Source organism: Vulpes vulpes, chromosome 4 (assembly GCF_048418805.1).
Source record: "Vulpes vulpes isolate BD-2025 chromosome 4, VulVul3, whole genome shotgun sequence".
In the NCBI taxonomy this organism is placed as follows: domain Eukaryota; kingdom Metazoa; phylum Chordata; class Mammalia; order Carnivora; family Canidae; genus Vulpes; species Vulpes vulpes.
Window position 1 is genome coordinate 82,712,756 of NC_132783.1, and position 20,112 is coordinate 82,732,867.

At 36.1% G+C, this 20,112-nt stretch overlaps 1 protein-coding gene across 5 annotated transcripts in view; it reads right to left on the reverse strand.

Annotated features, from left to right (window-relative positions):
• The window catches only part of MICU1 (mitochondrial calcium uptake 1), a 247,048-nt gene that overhangs the window by 68,776 nt on the left and 158,160 nt on the right, over nucleotides 1-20,112 (reverse strand). For all 5 annotated transcript variants that reach the window (XM_026004302.2, XM_072754993.1, XM_072754994.1 and 2 more), the window contains 2 exons: nucleotides 13,618-13,700; nucleotides 5,538-5,735 (listed from right to left, as the gene is read on the reverse strand). In XM_026004302.2, coding sequence (XP_025860087.2) covers nucleotides 5,538-5,735; nucleotides 13,618-13,700 — 281 coding nt within the window. The remainder of the gene's footprint in view (nucleotides 1-5,537; nucleotides 5,736-13,617; nucleotides 13,701-20,112) is intronic.

A 20,112-nucleotide genomic window follows, 5' to 3' on the forward strand; every position in this document is an offset into this window, starting at 1 on the left:
GCATTGGAGCAAGACAGATTTAATTCTACTTTAGCACTTTAGAGAGGTGAGTACGAAGATGTCAGCTTGATGTTATAAAGGGCAGGTGATGTGAAATTTCCCTAGGCACTTTTACTCATGTAGTTATAGGTATAATTTTTAAAAAAGTTCCTCAATATTTAACTTAAATTAACCTTCTCTTGTTTTTTTTTTTTACTCTACTTTTATTGACAAAGGAAAATAATTAGCATTGTTCTTTATGTCTCTCTCTCTTTTTTTAATGTCTCTCGTTTTTATCTTTCTTTCTGACTGAACATATCTGTTAACTTCAATAATTTTTTTCCTAAAGACTGGGAATATGTGTCACTGTTATCCTTTTTACAAACTTTTTAAAAAAAGATTTAATTATTAATTTTTGAAAGAGAGTGACCAAGAGAGGATGCATACATTGTGTGCCTATGAATGGGGGGAGGTGCAGGAGCAGAGCCATCTCAAGCCGACTCCCTGCTGAGCTTGGAGTCTGATGCAAGGCTCAATCTCAGGACCCATGAGATCCTGACCTGAGCTGAAAGTAAGAAACTAACGCTTAACCAACTGAGCTACCCAGTGCCTCTCATTGTTATCTTTTGAACTATATTCAATTTGCTTTCAAATAATTGATACTCATGCCTCCTTAAAATGTAATAATGTGATTGGTTATGCAATAAGCATGTGAACCCCAAAATTTATGCTACAGATTGGAATTTTATTAGATGATGTTCTTTCAGTTTTCTTGTATATTCTGGAGTTGGCAGCTTCTTGTATAAATTAGTTTTTGCTTTTCTTTGACATAATGACAGCTCCTTTTTTCCCCTCCCCCCAAATTAAAATTAATTATACTCTTTCAAAGAGTTCTCTTATTACCTTTCATTTTTGACTGACATCCAACTTACTGTAGTCCTCAAGAAATCAATGAATATATTAATTGGAATTAGACTTGGCACCTGTCTCTAAGGAACTCAATAGTTCTTTGTAGCCTTAGATGGATTTTTTAATAACTTCAAAAGAGATTTTTTTAAAAACCAACTGTGTATTCTGAAGACATTGTTTAAACCCATGTTTTGAATTTCCAGATAGAGAAAAAGGGTAGGATAAGACAAATCTGACCAGAATTAAAAGCATCAAAACATTTATAAAAACCTAACAAGCTAGTGATTGTAATAAAAATTAAACAACTAGTTTAAGTAATATCTTATAAACACAAAAGAACAGTGTATTTCTTCTCAGGTATAAGACTCAATTTGAGTGGCAAAAGAGCTAAGAAAAGATGGTGCTAAAGAAGGTAAGACTATAGATATTCAAGAAATTTGGTCTCTTTCTTTTTTTTTTTTTTTAAAGGTTTTATTTATTCATGAGAGACACACAGAGAGAGGCAGAGGGAGAAGCAGGCTCCCCACAGGGAGCCTGATGTAGGACTTGATCCCCAGACCCAGGATCATGCCCTGAGCCAAACGCAGACACTCTACCACTGAGCCACCCAGGCGTCCCAGTCTTTTTCTGTTCTTAAAATTTAGAACACTTTGTTTTTCTTTACAGTTCCAAATAAGTCAGGCAAAGAAATCTCAACTCAGACTAAAACTAATAATAATCAAGTAAAGAATAAAAGTTACTTCAGTCTGAAAGACTGAGTTGGAATTCTTGCTCTTACCATTTGATAGCTCTGTGACTTTTCTCTTTTTTGAGTTTCAGTTTCTACATCTGTAACATGGGTATAATACCACTAAACACAATAGGGTTGGTAGGATTTAGAATAAAGGCATGTAATATTCATAAGTTACTTGGCTCATAATAGGCACTCAATAAGTGTTTATGGACTTTCTTCTCCCCTCTTCTCTGATCCTTCTGGAAATTAAATTTGACGAATATATAGGGTTCTCTTCACACTCAAAACTACTGTAGTGAGAAAAAGAAATAATTAAATGGAGGGGTGCTTGTGTGGCCCAGTCTGTTGAGTGTCCAACTCTTCGTTTCAGCTCAGGTCATGTTATCAGGCCCTGTGTCAGGCTCCATGCTCAGCATGGAGTCTGCTTAAGACTCTCTTTCCCTCTCCCTTTGCCCCTCCCTCCTAAAATAAATAAGTAAATCTTAAAAACAACAACAATAAAAGAGAAACAACTAAATGAAATAATAAATCTGAAATTTTAAACTAAATAAGTGATGAAATAAAACTAGTATGAGGTAAATAGAAAGAATGATGGAATTATAAAAATCCACATGAAAGTTAAGATACTATTAATCATTTCCATTTTCCTCTTGGCTATGATGGTAAGATTATGTTTCATATTCAGTGAGGGGAGAAATTACCCAAGCTTTGAGATGTAAAATCAAAAGTGTTTCATAAAAAAAAAAAAAAATCTGCTTCCATTTTCCAGAAGTTTTATAAAAAGAAAAGTATTTCAACAAAGGACCTTTCAGTCATTCATTTGAGATGACCTGTTTAAGTGCATAGTATATGCCAACTGCCATACTAAATGGCAGAGGATATAAAGAGAAGATGAAAGAATACTTACTAAAGGTATGTATAGGTGAGGTGACATCAGACATATACCACTGTGTTAGTTTGCTAGGGATGCCATAACAAAATACCACCAGCTGGGTGACAACAGATTTATTTTTTCACAATTCTGGAGGCTACAAGTTTAAGATCAAAGTACCAGCAGAGCAGGGTTCCTCTGAGGCTTCTTTTCTTGGCTTCCTATTGGCTACCCTCTTGCTGTCTCTTCATGTGGTTGTCCCTCTGTGTATGGGCACCTTTCCTTTTCTTACAAAGGCCCACTGGATTAGGGCCCACTCTAATGGCCTCATTTAACTTAATCACCTCTTTAAGGAATGTATTTCCAAATATGGTCAGATATTCAGGTACTGGGGGTAAGGGCTTCAAAATAAGAATTCTGGGGGGGTACAAAATCCAGCCCATAGGAAACATGATCTCACTTAACCATTGCCCTGTTTTACAAATGAGGAGCGAGGCTTGTCTACGAGAGTAAATAACTCAATAAATGTCACATAATAAGTGGTGGAAGAAAAATTTTAACTTAGATCTCATTATGAGAGCACCAAAGGTATATTCTTTCTTCTATTCACATCTCCTCAAAGAATTATAAATCTAACTGGAAAGACAAAGTTGATTGATTCGTGAAACTTAAATATGGGATTTATTGATAAGGAGACACTTATTCACTGGACTTGTACCATTACATGGAAAGAATGGATTCCAGATTAATAAACATTTATATAATATTTAATACATGTTAGGCTGGGCTCTTTAACAAAAGAGTCTTACATGAGGATTGAGGATTTGCTAATTGGCAAACAGGAGTAGTCCTGGTAGTCTTGGACCAAAGCCTGTAGATGATCCTAAGTCAAAGTCAAATACAAAAGAACTTTCTGTAGTAAGTATCTTAGATACGACTGTCTTTCACATCTTTTTTTTTCCCCTCCTGCATTTGGGTGTAGGCTATGTGCAGGTACATATGTATGAAATCCCTAATCTGCCTTATAATATTCTACTTCGTTGGCAATGTTTGGGGGCTTTCTGCTCTATAGCCTCTCAGAGTGAAAGACAAAAAAAAAGTCCCATGCTCTGTCTCTTGAGACTCCCATTTGTGTGTCCAGGAATGAGTGTCAGGCTAGATTGTGGTCAGGCTGGCACCTGCTCCATGCCCCAGATACCTACATATTGTTTAAAGTTTGTTAAAAGTACCATTCCCTTTATTCTCTGACTGTACTTTACGGATCTTTATTCTGTGTTTAATTGTAATTATATAATTAATGAGTTAAGTAATTTACATTCCCAGATTATGTTATAAAATTTCCAAAGACCATTCCTGCTATGTACAGTGGGACCAAGGCATATGTCTAGAATCCCAATACATACCAATTCTTACACAAAAGTTAGTAGACTCTTGAAAGCAGGAAATAAAACTTCAATGTGAAAGATGTCCTTCCTATACCAGTAGGAAATAAATGAAGAGGGGCAATTATAGAAAAGTAATTAAAATATATGGAGAGACCAAAGGAAGATAAGAATTATTTAACTATGGTCTGTTTGTATAGATTACTCTCAACTTTGCCCTTCTCTGGGGATAATAATGCAAAGCTTCATAAAGATAAGTTGCCTGTCTTTGTTCAACTGAGTTTATAAACTCTCTTAAGCCTAACCACTTCTTTGGGTTTTTCATTTTCCTATGAGGGTTCCCATGTATGTGTAGAAATTTATATCCTTTTCTCCTAGTAATCTATCTTATGTCAGTTTGATTCTCAGCCCCAGCCAGAGACTCCTAGGAGCGTAAAGTTTTGCTTTTCATGCTATATATATGTGTGTACACACACACATATACATATATACATACATACATATAAATAGCACTTACCATTTAGTATAGGGGCCAAGAACTGACCTCCAGAAGGCTGAATTGTGGAGATCTATTAATTTGTTCTTTTGAGGTAAATTCTTTGAGTATCAATTACACCATTTTCAAAAAACAAGTACAAAAGCACATTTTCAAAGTTTGATCTGATTTTTAGTATTATCCATACTTCTTCCTTTCTGGCGTATGAACATCCAATAGTGCTCTTATCAATAATAGGAATTCAGTTGTTACTTTTCAAACTGTCTCAATTGAGTTAAGTGGGTAGAAGCGGTGGGAGTAGCTTATCAGAATTTTGAAAAACAAAGGAGTGCTTTTCTTTAATACTTGAATGTGTTTTTAGTTATAGTAATTTAATGTTTTCAAATTTCAAATAATATTAAATATTTTCTAAAAAAAAGAAATTGAGAAACACCAATGTAAAGGAATTTTTAAAAATCTTAAGAAACAAGATTTCATTTTTTCAGAAAACAAAGTGCATTAGAAGGCATTTAATGAATGTTTTGAATTGAACAGACTTTGTAGCCAATTAACCCCTAATACACTTAATTCACTAAATAAACACATAGAGAAAGGTAATGCTCTTACAGAGCTATGTCCAGGAACTGAACAGCATGATGGTCTAAACTATAACTGGGAAAGTAAAATCTCCAAACACAGTATGACATTTTTGCAACACTGAACATATATATTTTTATTCTGACATTTTTGTTTCCAGCTGTTTCCACCTTTGTAAACTATCAAAGGAAGCTCTGCTTATTATCCCTCCTCATCTCTACCTCCTGGTGCCTTTTACAAAATAAACATAAAACTGGGGATACATGCTCAGGTTGAGAACTGTTCTGACCCCTGAATTTTCTTTCCCTCAAGCTGAGTATCCAAAGACAGCTAAGATTTTCAATTTAGACTTTTTTGGTTTTCAGTCCCAAAACCACCTTATTCCAAACCTCTTCATAGAACATAGTATTTCCAAAAAAAAAAAAAAAAGAACATAGTATTTCCTATCTGCTGTCAGGTTCAAACCAATCAGTTCTCACAGCTGGAGACGGATTGAAAGAGTGTCTATATACAGCCCCTCCCAACTCAGCGGCTCTAAGTGCTTATGTGCTGGACGGTGCCCTGATCTCTTCAAGTCCAAGGAATACCTACCTCTAATTTCAGAACATCATGCTGAAGTTTACGCTGAAATTCAAGGAAGTTTTTGATCGTCAGCTTCCCCTTAAGATCAGCTCCAAAGAAGTAGGTTGTGAGGGCTGAACACAAGCCAGACTTTAGAGTGTTACCAGTAGTAGGACGATCTCTGTGACGCATACCCATACTGGTTTGGGAGCGAATGATGCTCTGAACCTAGAAGAGAAGCAAACCCCCATCAGAAAAACATTACAAAGTACAAAAACATATGAAAGTAAGATCAATAACTATTATTTATTTGCCTATACTATCCTACAATTCTCTTTTAATGCTCACAATCCTATTAAGTCCTAAGATTATCCTCATTTTACAGATGAGGAATTTGAGGCACATAGTGTTTAATAACTTGTTCAAGGTCAAGTAGCTAGCAAGTAGTGGAACCATGATTCTAATACAGATGCCTGAGATCTTTATAACTGATATACTTTTAAAAATCTCTCTTCAGAAAAGAGCATACGTTTCTGAGCTTCAAAACCTCTCACAAAACACTAAAATAACGATCAACTTCACAGTAATACATTCCATATTGCAGGAGACTTTTAAAAACTTCATACTTCTCACTACTGACTCTAGTTATGATAAGCAGCAGCATAGCTATAGGCAAATAGTGACACCTAAGAGAGATAACACATTTATTAGAATGATAAATGAAATACAAAGTTGGTACAAAATAATTTCCCAAGAAAAGCTGGGGAATTAGTTTAATCCTTGAGATTTTTTTAAAAGATTTATTTATTCGAGAGAGAGAGCATGCATGCGAGTAGGGGGAAAGAAGGAAGGAGAGGCAAAGAGAATCTCAAGCAGACTCCCTACTGAACGCAGAGACCCACACCTGGCTTGATCCCATGACCCATTACATCATGACCTGAGCCAAAATGAAAATTGGATGCTTAACTGACTGACTACCTAGGTACCAGCTTTGAGAAGTTTTAAATGAGCTTTTTTGAGAAAGGATAAGGTTTGGAACTAGCAACCCTGGCCTATATATAAATGAGCTTTTTGAAGCAAGTCTATGATTGTTGTAGCTTTTGTTTTATGTTTTTTTTTTTTTACTAGTTCCTGCAGTCTTTTCTACCTCTTTATACAAGCTAAAACAGCAACTATTCAGAATTATTAAAATTGGGATATATAAAGATAAATAATAAGGGTGTGTTATATAAATAATACATACAGCTTTGTGGCTGATTTTTTTAAATTGCCAAATTAGAAAAGCCTAACACTTAAAAACTTGAGAGTTGAAACAACAGATTTACCTTAGTTAAATGTCTCATGTATTTTATTTATTATTTGTGACCATAAAGAAGATTTAAGTTAAGTGGCTGTATAAACAGTGGAGTAGTATAATGGAAAGACATGAGATAAGGAATTAGGAGACATAGGGTCTGATTCTGCAGTTCTGAGAGAGAATTTATGAGAGCAGAATTTTGCAGGTCATTAAAACTCTTCGGGCCTTACCTGTCTCACTGGAAAAGTCAGTTAGAGTCTATTATCTCTAAGTCTTCAAATCTAGGTTAGTATCATATGTGGTTTTGGTATGATTTCTTGGGTTGAAGGTTTTTAGACTTTAAATTGAATACAGGATAATCAGAACATTTTTTGTTATTATTTTGAAGGCAATACATAAGTCATTTTATCTGCCTGATTGTGAGTACTGAAGAATTTTCCAACAGCAGTGATGAACCAGTATTGAGAACCTGCAATGATTTAAATTTTGCCTGTGGCTGTAATATTGCAGCTTATACTCTTCCTATGGGAGAAACTTCAAGAGTGTGGTGCTGAGAATGTGTTTGTAAGTGACTGGGAAAAAGGAGTTTAGGAAAAATTGACTAACTAATGCTATATCATCTTCATTAATGATTAATAGTAGCGTAGTCTAAATACTATCTCATTAGATATAAACTACTATTTATAATGAGCATTCTTTAAAAACTTAAAAGATTTTATTTATTTCTTCATGAGAGAGAGACAGAGAGAGAGAGAGAGAGAGAGGCAGACACAGGTGGAGGGAGAAGCAGGCTCTATGTGGGGAGCCCAACATGGGACTTGATCCTGGGTCTCCGGGATCACGCCCTGGGCTGAAGGTGGCGCTAAACTGCTGAGCCACCCGGGCTGCCCTAAAAACTTTTTCTAAAAAAAGGTATGTATCACTAGATTTTGTGTGTTTCCCACTGAACAGGGAGCTTGATGTGAGGTTTGATCCCAGGACCCAGGATCATGACCTGGGCCAGAAGCAGATGCTTAACTAATTGTTGCTTTGTGCAACATTAACTTCAAAATATGTGAGGTCCTCTTCTTGCTTCTGTTTAACTTTTTTAGAAGCTTGACAAAAATAGTGTTAAGAAAATACCTGTTTACCTGGGAAATCAGTGCAAAATTTGAATGTTTGGAATCCTAGAGCATTCTCAACTTAATAAATTTTATTTCCCAAGAATGTAAAATACATAAGGATGAAGCAGAGAAACTTCTAAAGAGAGCCATTTGTTCACAATGTACATTATAATTATGTTTTGTTTTTGGTCTAAGAATTTTTACATTAAGATTCCTAGTGACCAATATTAAGTGTAAGAAAGCTAGTTATTAAGGGATCACATTAGATGAAATAACACGCCCTTCTCTAACAAGTGAATGAATGATGAAGTGGCTGTTCCAAGTCATTCTGCATATCACCATCAATAACAGAAATAAGACAGATCTGCTCCATTTACTTGAAAAAGAGACCATGAGCAGAGGGAGGGGCCAAGGGAGAAGGACAAGCAGGCTTCCTGCTGAGCAAGAACTCCCCCCCACCCCCCCACCCCCACCACATGGGGCTTGATCCCAGGACTGTGCATTACCTGAGCCCAAGTCAGATGCTTAATCAACTGAGCCACCTACACCCACCCAGGACCCATCTGCTCTAAATTCAAATATAGTGTTTAGTATCTGTAATAGGAGTAGGGAAGTTATGGCTATATTGCTTCTGAAAGGTTAAGTTGAGCTAATTGCCTGCTAAAACAAAACACTAATACTCTTCAGATGAATGTAACAAAATCTAAAGTCAACATGTCATTTATAATATCTAGACAAAAATAAAAAATCCAAAATTACTTAAAATATGAAGGAATGCGAAAATTTAGCTCATCTTCAAGAGAAAAAGGCAATTAATGGAGATCAATTCCAAGATTATCAAGATACTGCAAATTAGTAGACAAGAATTTTAAAAGTTAAATAATAATGGTCAAGAGCACAATATATGCTTATGAATGAGGAAAAATTAGGAAATTTCAGATGAGAAGGTAAACTGTATCAAAAATAAAATATAAGTTCTAGGGCAGCCCAGGTGGCTCAGCGGTTTAGCGCCACCTTCAGTCCAGGGCATGATCCTGGAGACCCGGGATTGAGTACCATGTTGGATTCCCTGCATGGAGCCTGCTTCTCCCACTGCCTGTGTCTTTGCCTCTCTCTCTCTCTCTCTCTCATGAATAAATAAATAAAATCTTAAAAAAAAGTTCTAGAACTGAAAAATGCAATATCTGAAATAAAAATTTACTAGATAAGCTTAATAGTAGAATTGACCAAAGAAAGTCAGTGAATATGAAGATAAATCAATAAAAACTATACAGTTTGAATAGCAGAAAGGAAAAAAGTTTGAAAAAAAAAATAATAGAGCTTTAGAGATTTGTGATGCAATATCACATATGGTCTTAACATTTATATTACTGGAAGACAGAGGTAAGAGAGAATGGGGCCAAAAATTTTTTAAGACATAGTGGCCAGAAATTTCTCAAATTTGATAAAAATCATAAAAATTCAAATATATAAATAGCTCATCAAATACTAAAAAGGATAAATATAAAGAAAACCACAAAAAAAAAAGAAAACCACAGTGAGGCACACTGTAATCAAATTTCTAGAAAATCAATTATAAAGAGAAAATCTAGAAAGCAGAGAGAGAAAACAACATATTGTAAATAGAGCACCAATGATTTAAATTGACAGATTTTTTTTAATCAGAAGAAAACAGAAACAGTGAAACAACAACTGAGAATTTTACATCTACATCTAGAACTCTAAACCCAGAACTTCCTTCCCTAAATAATGGTGATATAAATTAATTCAGCACCAACACATGTATCCTACAAAAAATGGAAAACAAAGTTTTTCTGGGGCACCTGGGTGGCATAGGGGGTTAAACATTGGACTCTTGGTTTTGGCTGAGGTCATTATCTCAGGGTCATGAGATGGAGCCCTGCATCCGGCTCCATGTTCAGTATGGAGTCTGCTTAAGACTCCTTCTCCTCCTTTCTTTGCTCCTCTCCCCCATCTCTATAGTAAATAAAATAAACCTTTGAAAAAAAGTTTTTCCAATTGAATGGAAATAAATACCATATGGAAACCAGGATATTCAGGAAGGAATACAGGGCATCAGAATGGTAAATATAACAAACTATTTTTTCTCTTATTTTCTTTCAAAAACATGATTGTTAAAGCAAAAATTACAAAAATTATTATGAGGCTTATAATGTCTGTAGATATAATACACAGAACAACTATAGCATAAAGGATGGAGAAGAGGCAAATAAAACTTTAGGTTGCAAAGTTTCTACATTTTTATTTATTTATTTGAGAAAGAGAGAGTGAGTGAGCAGGAGGAAGGGCAAAGGGAGAGGGAGAGAGAATCTCAAGAAGACCCCATGCTAGGTGCAGAGCTCAACACAGAACCTGATCTCGCCACCCTGAGATCATAATCTGAGTTGAAACCAAGAGGTGGATGCTTAACCGACTGCAACATCCAGGTACTCCAGCAATGTTTCTACCTTTCATGTGAATACTAATTTTAATTAGATTATGTATATTTAATAATCTATGTTGTACTCCCTAGAGCAACCACTATAAAAATAGTGCAAAAAGGTACAGCTAAAATTCTAGATAAACCAGAGTTCTTGGAAAAATATTTAATCTCAAAAAAGTGAGGAACAAAAATCTGAAAGAACAAACAGAAAACAAACGGCAAAAATGTTGGTCTAATTCCAATTAGATTATATAAAAATTACATATATCATTGATAAATTGCATACATACATCATACATTATTGATAAATTATGTAACTAGTAATTATGTTAAATGTTAATGGACTAAGTACTGCAATTAAAAGGCAAAGACTGAAAAAAAAAGGCAAAGACTGTCTGAATAGATTAAAAAAGAACAAGAACTAACTAATGCTATTTATAAAAGATGCACTTTAAATATAAGGACACAGCTGTATTTAAAGTATGGATAAAAAAAAAAGACATACATGCAAATAGTAGCATCGCTGGAGTTGCTATATTAAAATCACACAAAGTAGATTTTAAGATAGAGTATTACCAAAGATAAAGAGTGACATATCATAATTATAACAGGATTGATTCGTGAGGAAAACCTAACAATCAAAAATGTACAGAGAATGTCAAAATACATAAAGCTAAAATCAACAGAATTAAGGAGAAACAAACAACTGCATAGTTATAGTTGGAGATTTTAACAACTCCATCTCAAAAAACTGCTAGAATGACTACGTTAAAGAAAATCAGTAAGGCAAAAATGAACTATTGGGACTTCATCAAGATAAGAAGCTTTTGCACAGCAAAGGATACAGTCAACAAAACTAAAAGACAACCTACAGAATGGGAGAAGATATTTGCAAATGACATATCAGATAAAGGGCTAGTTTCCAAAATCTATAAAGAACTTATTAAACTCAACACCAAAGAAACAAACAATCCAATCATGAAATGGGCAAAAGACATGAAGAGAAATCTCACAGAGGAAGACATGGACATGGCCAACATGCACATGAGAAAATGCTCTGCATCACTTGCCATCAGGGAAATACAAATCAAAACCACAATGAGATACCACCTCACACCAGTGAGAATGGGGAAAATTAACAAGGCAGGAAACCACAAATGTTGGAGGATGCGGAGAAAAGGTAACCCTCTTACACTGTTGGTGGGACTGTGAACTGGTGCGGCCACTCTGGAAAACTGTGTGGAGGTTCCTCAAAGAGTTAAAAATAGACCTGCCCTACGACCCAGCAATTGCACTGTTGGTGATTTACCCCAAAGATTCAGATGCAATGAAACGTCGGGACACCTGCACCCCGATGTTTCTAGCAGCAATGGCCACAACAGCCAAACTGTGGAAGGAGCCTCGGTGTCCATCGAAAGATGAATGGATAAAGAAGATGTGGTTTATGTATACAATGGAATATTACTAAGTAATTAGAAACGACAAACCCACCATTTGCTTCAACGTGGATGGAACTGGAGGGTATTATGCTGAGTGAAATAAGTCAATCGGAGAAGGACAAACAGTGTATGTTCTCATTCATTTGGGGAATATAAATAATAGTGAAAGGGAATATAAAGGAAGGGAAAAGAAATGTTGGGAAATATCAGGAAGGGAGACAGAACATAAAGACTCCTAACTCTGGGAAACGAACTAGGGGTGGTGGAAGGGGAGGAGGGCGGGTGTTGGAGGGGAATGGGTGACGGGCACTGAGGCGAACACTTGACGGGATGGGCACTGGGTGTTTTTCTGTATGTTGGTAAATTGAACACCAATAAAAATTAATTAAAAAAAAAAAAAGAAAATCAGTAAGGACAAACAATATCTGAACAACACTGTCAACCAACTTGACTGAATTGACATTTAAAGATTTATGGGGCACCTGGGTGGCTCATTTGGTTAAGTGGCAGCCTTTGGCTCAGGTCATGATCTCAGAGTCCTGGCATCAAGCCCCCCATCTCCCTCTCCCCCTGCCTGCCACCCTCCCTGCTTGTGCTCTCTCTCTCTCTGTCAAATAGATAAATAAAATAGTTTGTTAAAAATAAAGATTTTATTTATTTATTTGACAGAGAGAGGGAGAGAGAGCATGCACTCGAGTGTGAGCAGGTAAGGGAAAAGCAAACTCCCTGCCGAGCAGGAAGTCAGATGTGGGACTTTGGATCATGACCTGAGGACAGACGCTCAACTGACTGAGCCACCCAGGTGCTAGACAGACTTGACGTTTATAAAACGCCATACTCAATAACTGCAGAATACATGTTCTTTAAGAAGACACATTGATGCTTATCAAGATAGATCAAATGCAGTTCCATAAAAAAAGGCTCAATACATTTAAAATAAGGATTAAATCATGCACAGTATGTTTTCTAAGCACAATGTAATTAAATTAGATATCAGTAGCAGTAAGATAACCAAAAGAACAAAACCTCAAAGCTTGGAAATTAAACAATATACTTTTTAAAAAAAGATTTTATTTATTTATTTGACAGAGAGCAGAGGAACAGCCGGCTTCTAAGCAATTGAGGGATCAAAAAAGAGACTGTGAAGTAGAAAATATTTCAAACTGAATAATAATGAAAATACAAACATATCAAATTTTGTAGGATGTGTATTTCTTATTTAAAGATATTTGTTCCTCATACTTTCTCCCTCGTACATATATATATTTTGTTTCGGTTTGTTTTATTTTGAAGTCATTTTGACAATCATAGTAATTGTATCTAGAGAAGTATTATGGCCCATCAATGATAGAAATTTTATGGAAATGTAATCTCTTCCTGGGACTCTGGGACTCATCAAAAACTGTATATATCTATAGCTTGGACCTGCTACACGGTCAAAGGCATGGTACCATTTTTCCTTTTCTTACAGAAATCCTTTCAGAACATATGTCATTCATCTTTATATTCTGGAATTACTGGCACAAAGGAACTGTTTAATAAAAATTGACTAAACACATGATGAATTTCATCTCAGCGTCACAGTCTAATCCATATTGGGGAACTGGAACAACTTTGACCTTAATCATATGCTCAAATAACTCCTTACACTTAGAGTAAAAAAAATAAATAAATAAAACCCACTTGTTAAAAGCGCAGAAATGACACATTAAGTATTTCAAAAATTGGATAGCACCTGAGTATGCTGACCAAGACCAAAATAACTCCAAGTCACATGAAAATGTATTAAATATTAATGTACTTAAAGGAACTTTCCAGGATAACTTGCCTGTTCAAACTCCTCCATGTCTACTTCTCCATCTCCATTCAAGTCAAACATCTTGAAGGCAATTTCAAAATTTCTCTGAGGAGCTGCAAGTAGAAAGGAAGGAAAGGATGAGAGGGAAGGAGAAGAAGGAGAGGGAAGGAGAAGAAGAAAGAGAGAGAAGAAAGAAAAATATTTAGAAGGCATTGACTAAAAATTAAAAAATCACTCCTTTAAGAAAAACAGATGGTTAAACACTAAAATGTATTATCAAGTCACAGAATGCTACCATACTTACCTAGATCAATCTTGCAGCAGTACTCCTTAAAACTGAAAGACAAACTTGACTACGGCCAGTAAAGACAGCACTTGTTTCTTGAGTTTCACCATTAATCTCCTAGATATGTCAGCTTTGCTTTCTTAGAAGCCATCCTCTTAACTGTATCATATTAAAGTTGCTCTGTTACTTAAATATAGTATTTTTTATCTGGGCATGAAAGTCTGCTTATAAGTAGAGGCTTAGAAAGTAAGAGGCTGAAACTCTAAGTCTTTGTCTTGCCTTTTAAAAACCAGCTAGATTTTGGGGCACCTGGATGGCTCAGTTGGCTGAGCACCTGGCTCCTGGCTTCAGCTCAGGTCGTGATTTCTAGGTTGTGGGATTTGGTGACATTTGGCTCCACACTCAGCAGGGATTCTGCTTCTTACTCTCCCTCTGCCCCTTCCCCTGCTCATGCATGTGTGCCTGCTCGCTCTCTTTCTTTCTAAAACAAATAAAGAGATGTAAAAAAAAAAAAAAAAAGAAGCTAGATTTCTACTTTGGTCTTCTAGTCTCTCCATTTTAAGTGTAATCAGGAGTTCAGTAGATGTCATTCAGCCATTAGGTTATTATCTATAGGCAGAAGAGGATACTACTCAACCTCCTATTTCAACCATGTCAGCTGGGTACACAAATTACTGAGCAAAGTATATATATATGTAAATACTAAAATAAAGCTGAAGTTTAAAAAACAAAGTGAAAAATGCAAAGCTTAAGAAGATGAGGGCATATATTTTCTTTCCCTTAATTGAATGGTAAAAGCTCAAGACATTTTAGTGTTCCTAGATCAATCACTATAATATAAATATAATTAACATGCTTGTACATTAGAATAAAATATAATGTCCCTCCTTCCTCACCATGCAAAATGTTCTGGCAAAGAAAACAAAGTTGTTTACTTCCTTCTCTCAGTATTTCAAATTTATATAGATGTAGAGAATAAACCAAAATAAAATATCCTATATATGCTAATACTATTGAATGAAATTTTCAGTTAACATCATTTTTTTTTAATTTAAAAGATTATTCATGAACAAGAAAAGTAAAAAGGGCTTAGTACATTATGCATAGTTACAGGTAATCTATATTTCCGTCTTGCTCACATATTTGTCAATAGTAATATCTTGTAAGGTTATATTCCATTTTTAGCTAGCTAGCCAGACAGACTGGTGAGCTCCTGGTTTTTAGTTGCCTGGGTGAATCATGTGTTTGTCAGCTTCCAATTGCCTGCCTTACTTGATAATGGCTTCTTCCAACAGGCTTGCTCTCCTTTAGGCCACAAATACCATTGTTGTAAAGGACACTGATGAGGAAATTTTTGTATATTCCTTGTCACTTCTTAAATTTTTCCTACTTGTCTGGGTGCTTTTACTGAAGAGTTACTATGCCAAGCATTGAGCACAATATTTTAAAGCTCAATAATTATCTGATTTTGTATGCTCAACCCTAAAGGTTTCTCTTTATTTTTTAAACAGGGTAGGAAATTGGAGCTCAAAGCCATAAATGACTAGCTCAAAATTACACAGCTAATATGTGGCAAACTGTTATGTGAACCTAGGTTAGCACTGACTCCAGAGGCAATAGACTGTTTCATTATGCTCCATGGCATCCAATAGGAAGATAGTGGTTCTTAACAGTAATACACACATACTCTATTCTGATATGTTTTAACCTAGAAACGAAACCAAACCAAAACATGACTCACTGATTAGATCAGTCTCTGCAATAGCTGAGTTCCAGGCTGTTCATCTCAAGGACATACCTGACATAAGAGAAATATTGCATATGCCATGTTCATATGTTAGACTTGGCTGCACTAACTGGAAACCCATAGGCAACAATAGATTCTCAAATAGGTTTGTCACATGTTTTAAAAAATTCTGAATATGAATTGCTTTAGGCAGGAATGCATTCTGCTATTCTCCCCATATTGTCTCACACTCGGCCCACTTCTTTCAAATACATTATTTGCCTATTCCTTGTAGATACCTGAGATTTTAACAAATGCAGAAAATATAAAGCTGTTGAAAGTTTTCAGTGGGGGTGCAACACCATCGAACAGGCATTTATAAAGGATTTATCTGGCTACAGCATGAATTGAAGGATGTTAGAAAACAAGAACCAGCTTCAGAAAAGATCACAGCTCTTGTAAAGGTTGAAAATGTGAACTGAGGTAATGGCAGTGGTGATGGAGAGGAAGAAACAAATTTGAAATAAGGAGGTGGAATTATGCAACTTAATGATTAATTAGCTGTGAAGAGTTGAGAGTTAAAAAGGCTGACAGGGTAGCTTAGGCTTCTGGGTAGCTTGTGTGTCATTAACCCAGAGCTGAAATGGATGTAAAACGTTTGAGAAATAAAAGGAATTCAGACCAGACCTGCTGAATTCAAGGGGTCCACAGCCTATGCAGTTGAAACCGCTGAGATAGTAGGAAACATGGGTCTAAAACTTAGACAAGAAAGGTGAAAGCTGGCAGTCGCTGGCACACAGCTTGAAGTGAGGGTGCCCACGGAGAAGTGGAGGCTGAGGAGAAGGTGGAGCTGGAAGCCAATATTTAAGTAAAAGGAAGGAGAAAGGAAGCAGTGACAGAGGAGGTCACATCAGGAGGAATACAGTCCAAAGGAACACAAATGGGGAAAAAATTGGCAAGACCCAGTCAGTATGTTGAATTAAAGCTCAAGAATTAAAGCAGTGTTCCCATTCCCTATCTCCACTGATTACAGAGGTGCACAGGGTGCTTAAAATTTTAGCTTTATCATCATAGTTTATTCTCACTGTCCTGTGAATTTTGTGAAGGCACAGTCATCATTGAAATGACTGAGTTATTTTAGCAAATCATAGTTTATATGTCCTCCTACAACTAAGGTTAAATTCATTTTACCAAAGTACACCTTGTACTTCTTGAGCTTTCTATATCTCTTGATCCTGGCTTACTTTCAAACAGAGTATCTGCTTTATGTGGAGCTACTTAGAGTGCTCATTAAAGCATAGGCACTGACAGTACTCTAGGGGCTGAGCTTCTAGTGTGCTGGTCAAAATGAGGCACGTCAGGGCAGCAGCCTTGTATGCTCTCAAGGCCTCACCAGTCTATCAGGAAAGGTTCTTCCAGAATAGCTCTTTTAGCCTGTTCAATCTTCATTTGCTTATCATGTTTCTTTTTTTTTTTAAGCTTTATTTATTTATTTATGATAGACAGAGAGAGAATGAGAGAGAGAGAGAGAGAGAGAGAGAGAGGCAGAGACACAGGCAGAGGGAGAAGCAGGCTCCACGCTGGGAGCCTGATGTGGAACTCGATCCCAGGACTCCAGGATCGAGCCCTGGGCGAAAGGCAGGCGCCAAACGGCTGAGCCACCCAGGGATCCCCGCTTATCATGTTTCTTCTACTGCCTTGTCTCCCTTTAAAAGTAGGCCTCAGAGTAATATATATGTATATATATACTTTTCTTCAAAGGTGTGTTTATTTGAGGAGAGGGAGAGAGTAGTGGGAGGGGCAGGGGGAGAGAATCCTGAGGCAGACTCCCTGCTGAGCATGGAGGCTAATGTGATGTGGGGTTCAATCCCAGGAACCCTGAGATCACGACCTGAGCTGAAATCAAGAGTTGGATGCTCAACTAACTGAACCACCCAGGTGTCCTTCAGTATAATTTTTACATCTAGCTGTTCTGGAAAGCTTTAAGGTGTCCAGGGTTTCTGCTAACTCACAACCTATTTGTGAGTTAGGAACTGAGAGAGGAATTCTTTTGAATTCCAGGCTACTTACAGAGTGAACAATGAAGCTTTCCCCCACTGCATTAACGACATAATCTTTTTCCTGTACAATGATTTCCAAAAGGATAGCATATGTTGGAACTGATTAAAACAGTAAGATTCTATACAAAGTTCATAACTGTACATCTTTTGCTCAGAATTCCATGACAATCTTTGCTACTAGGAATGGAGATCCATTAGGTCTGTTCTAGTTAAGAACCTGTGTTGATATTATTCTATTATTAACAACAGTGATAACAATAACGACTCAATTGTTCCTGGAAGCACAATAGATTTTTCTGCTTCATTTTATAATAAGAAAAAAAAAGCATCTTTGTCTATGTGTAGTAAGTCAAATAATCAGACAGCAATGACACCAGCTGTCTCAAGACCCTCATGACTGTTTTGCTTACTGTTTTTTAATAGAAAAGGCACAAGACTAAGGCTCTAATTCTGGCTCTTCCAACAACATGCGTCATTATGCCTTAAATTCTTTTTTGGTAGTACTGACAGAATAAACAAAAACATGAGCAGGTTGGATTCTTATTTCCTGTTGGTTTGATTCTCCTACCACAGAATCCCTACCTGCACTATTCTTGTTATAAAATGAGGCTATAGGATAAATGAGGTAATTAATATGCAATATCAGAGAATTCTGAGTTAGGAAAAAACTTTTAGATTATGATGAACCTCTATTTAATGATGAATTTGCCTACTGAATTTGTAACGATGATCACATAGCCTCTGATTATTTCTGGGAGAGAAAGGTCACCCTTTCTAAAGTCTAACCATCGTTGGCCGTATTAATTGAGCTTTTCTTCTCATACAGAATACAAATCTAATTTTGTGTAGCTCCTACAAACTGTCCTGGTTTAATTTATTACAGAGATAAAAACATAAATCTGCTTCCCCATCTCTATGACGGCCTTCTGAATACATAAAAACATATTATCACATCTCTACTACGGTTTCTCAGAATTTGCTTCCAGAATTCAGCATTCAACAGCACTCCTCTGGGGTACTTCAGATGGTCAATGCCTCCCATGAATACAGAATATCTTAAACATAGCTAATTCTGGAATGATGTATCCTTTCTAGAAACAACAAGACTGTTTCTTTGCAGACTAATGTACTAGCATTCCTCTTATATGAAGGCTTAGTGTCTTGCTTGCTATGATAATACTAGGCTTGGGGAAAGAGGAGAGAAAAACCTGTAAGATCGGATTTTAAAACAGTATTCCTCCCTGAATTCTTCTAGGTCTGATGGTTATGTGCAGTCTGAAAGAAATCTTTCTGCCTTTTATACAGAGGAAATGGGAAGAGTTCCCATAGCACAATGTGTTATAGTTGTACATTTCCTTGGGATGATTTAGCTTCAGAAGAAGGGTGCTACACAAAATGAAAATATTCTAAAAATTATTTTAAACACACTTAAGCAGCAACAGAGTAGTTTTCTTTTCACCAATAAGTTGCCTTATCAGTCTGATTTCATTTCTCTTAGTAACTATTTTTCAGGTAGTAAATATGATAATAATGGCCTTTTCAGCTTTTTCTAATAATTCATGGCAAGTGTCACATTATAATAATAAAGGCTGCAAATATTTGAAAAATATGAAAGGCTTAAAGAATGACAAATGGTAAGTACAAAGTCAAGGAAAACTTCTTTTTATAAAGTTACATATTTTATAGTTAGCTGGGTGTAAAGGCATATTTATGTGAAGTAGGGCATGATAAGAATATCAGTGGCTCAAAAATTTAACTATTATACTTTCTGCTCAGAAAGTATAACTCAGAAATCTTATTGTCAGGCTTCCCCTCATCTTTGTCTTGTAGAATTATCTACTGACCAAAATATCAACTATTAATCTTGCCATCTGAAGTCAATAGAGTTGATGAGAATAACTATGGGATTCTGCTGTGAAATTGGGCAAACAATTATTCTTGAAATACAAGATACAGAAGGGCAAATTAAAAATATCCACATGGACTATACTTGGCTCATAACCAGTTACTGTGAAATATCATAGACACTGTTATGAAATAGTTAAAATCAAGGTTTTTTTTTTCTGTGGGTTATACTAGAATTACAATTTAAAACACTGTAATGAGTTTGACTATACTATAAACTTTAGTTCTTTACCATTTAGTGTTTTAATAAAGTTCAACCGAAGTAATTTAATCAGATTGTTTCCTGAATGTTTTCTTTCTTTTTTTTTAAGATTTTATTTATTTATTTATTTATTTATTTGGCTGCAAGAGGGCAGGAGTGGGTGGGGGGAGGAGTTGCAGAGGGAGAGAGAGAGAATCTCAAGCAGACACCCCACTGAGCACAGAGCTGGATGCAGGGGCTCAATCTCAGGGGCCTTTACTGACAGAGCCACCCAGGTGCCTCTCCAGAATATGTTTTCTGTGGTTGTGCAGCTGTATGCTTCTGTTAAAGAGGAACCAAACTATAT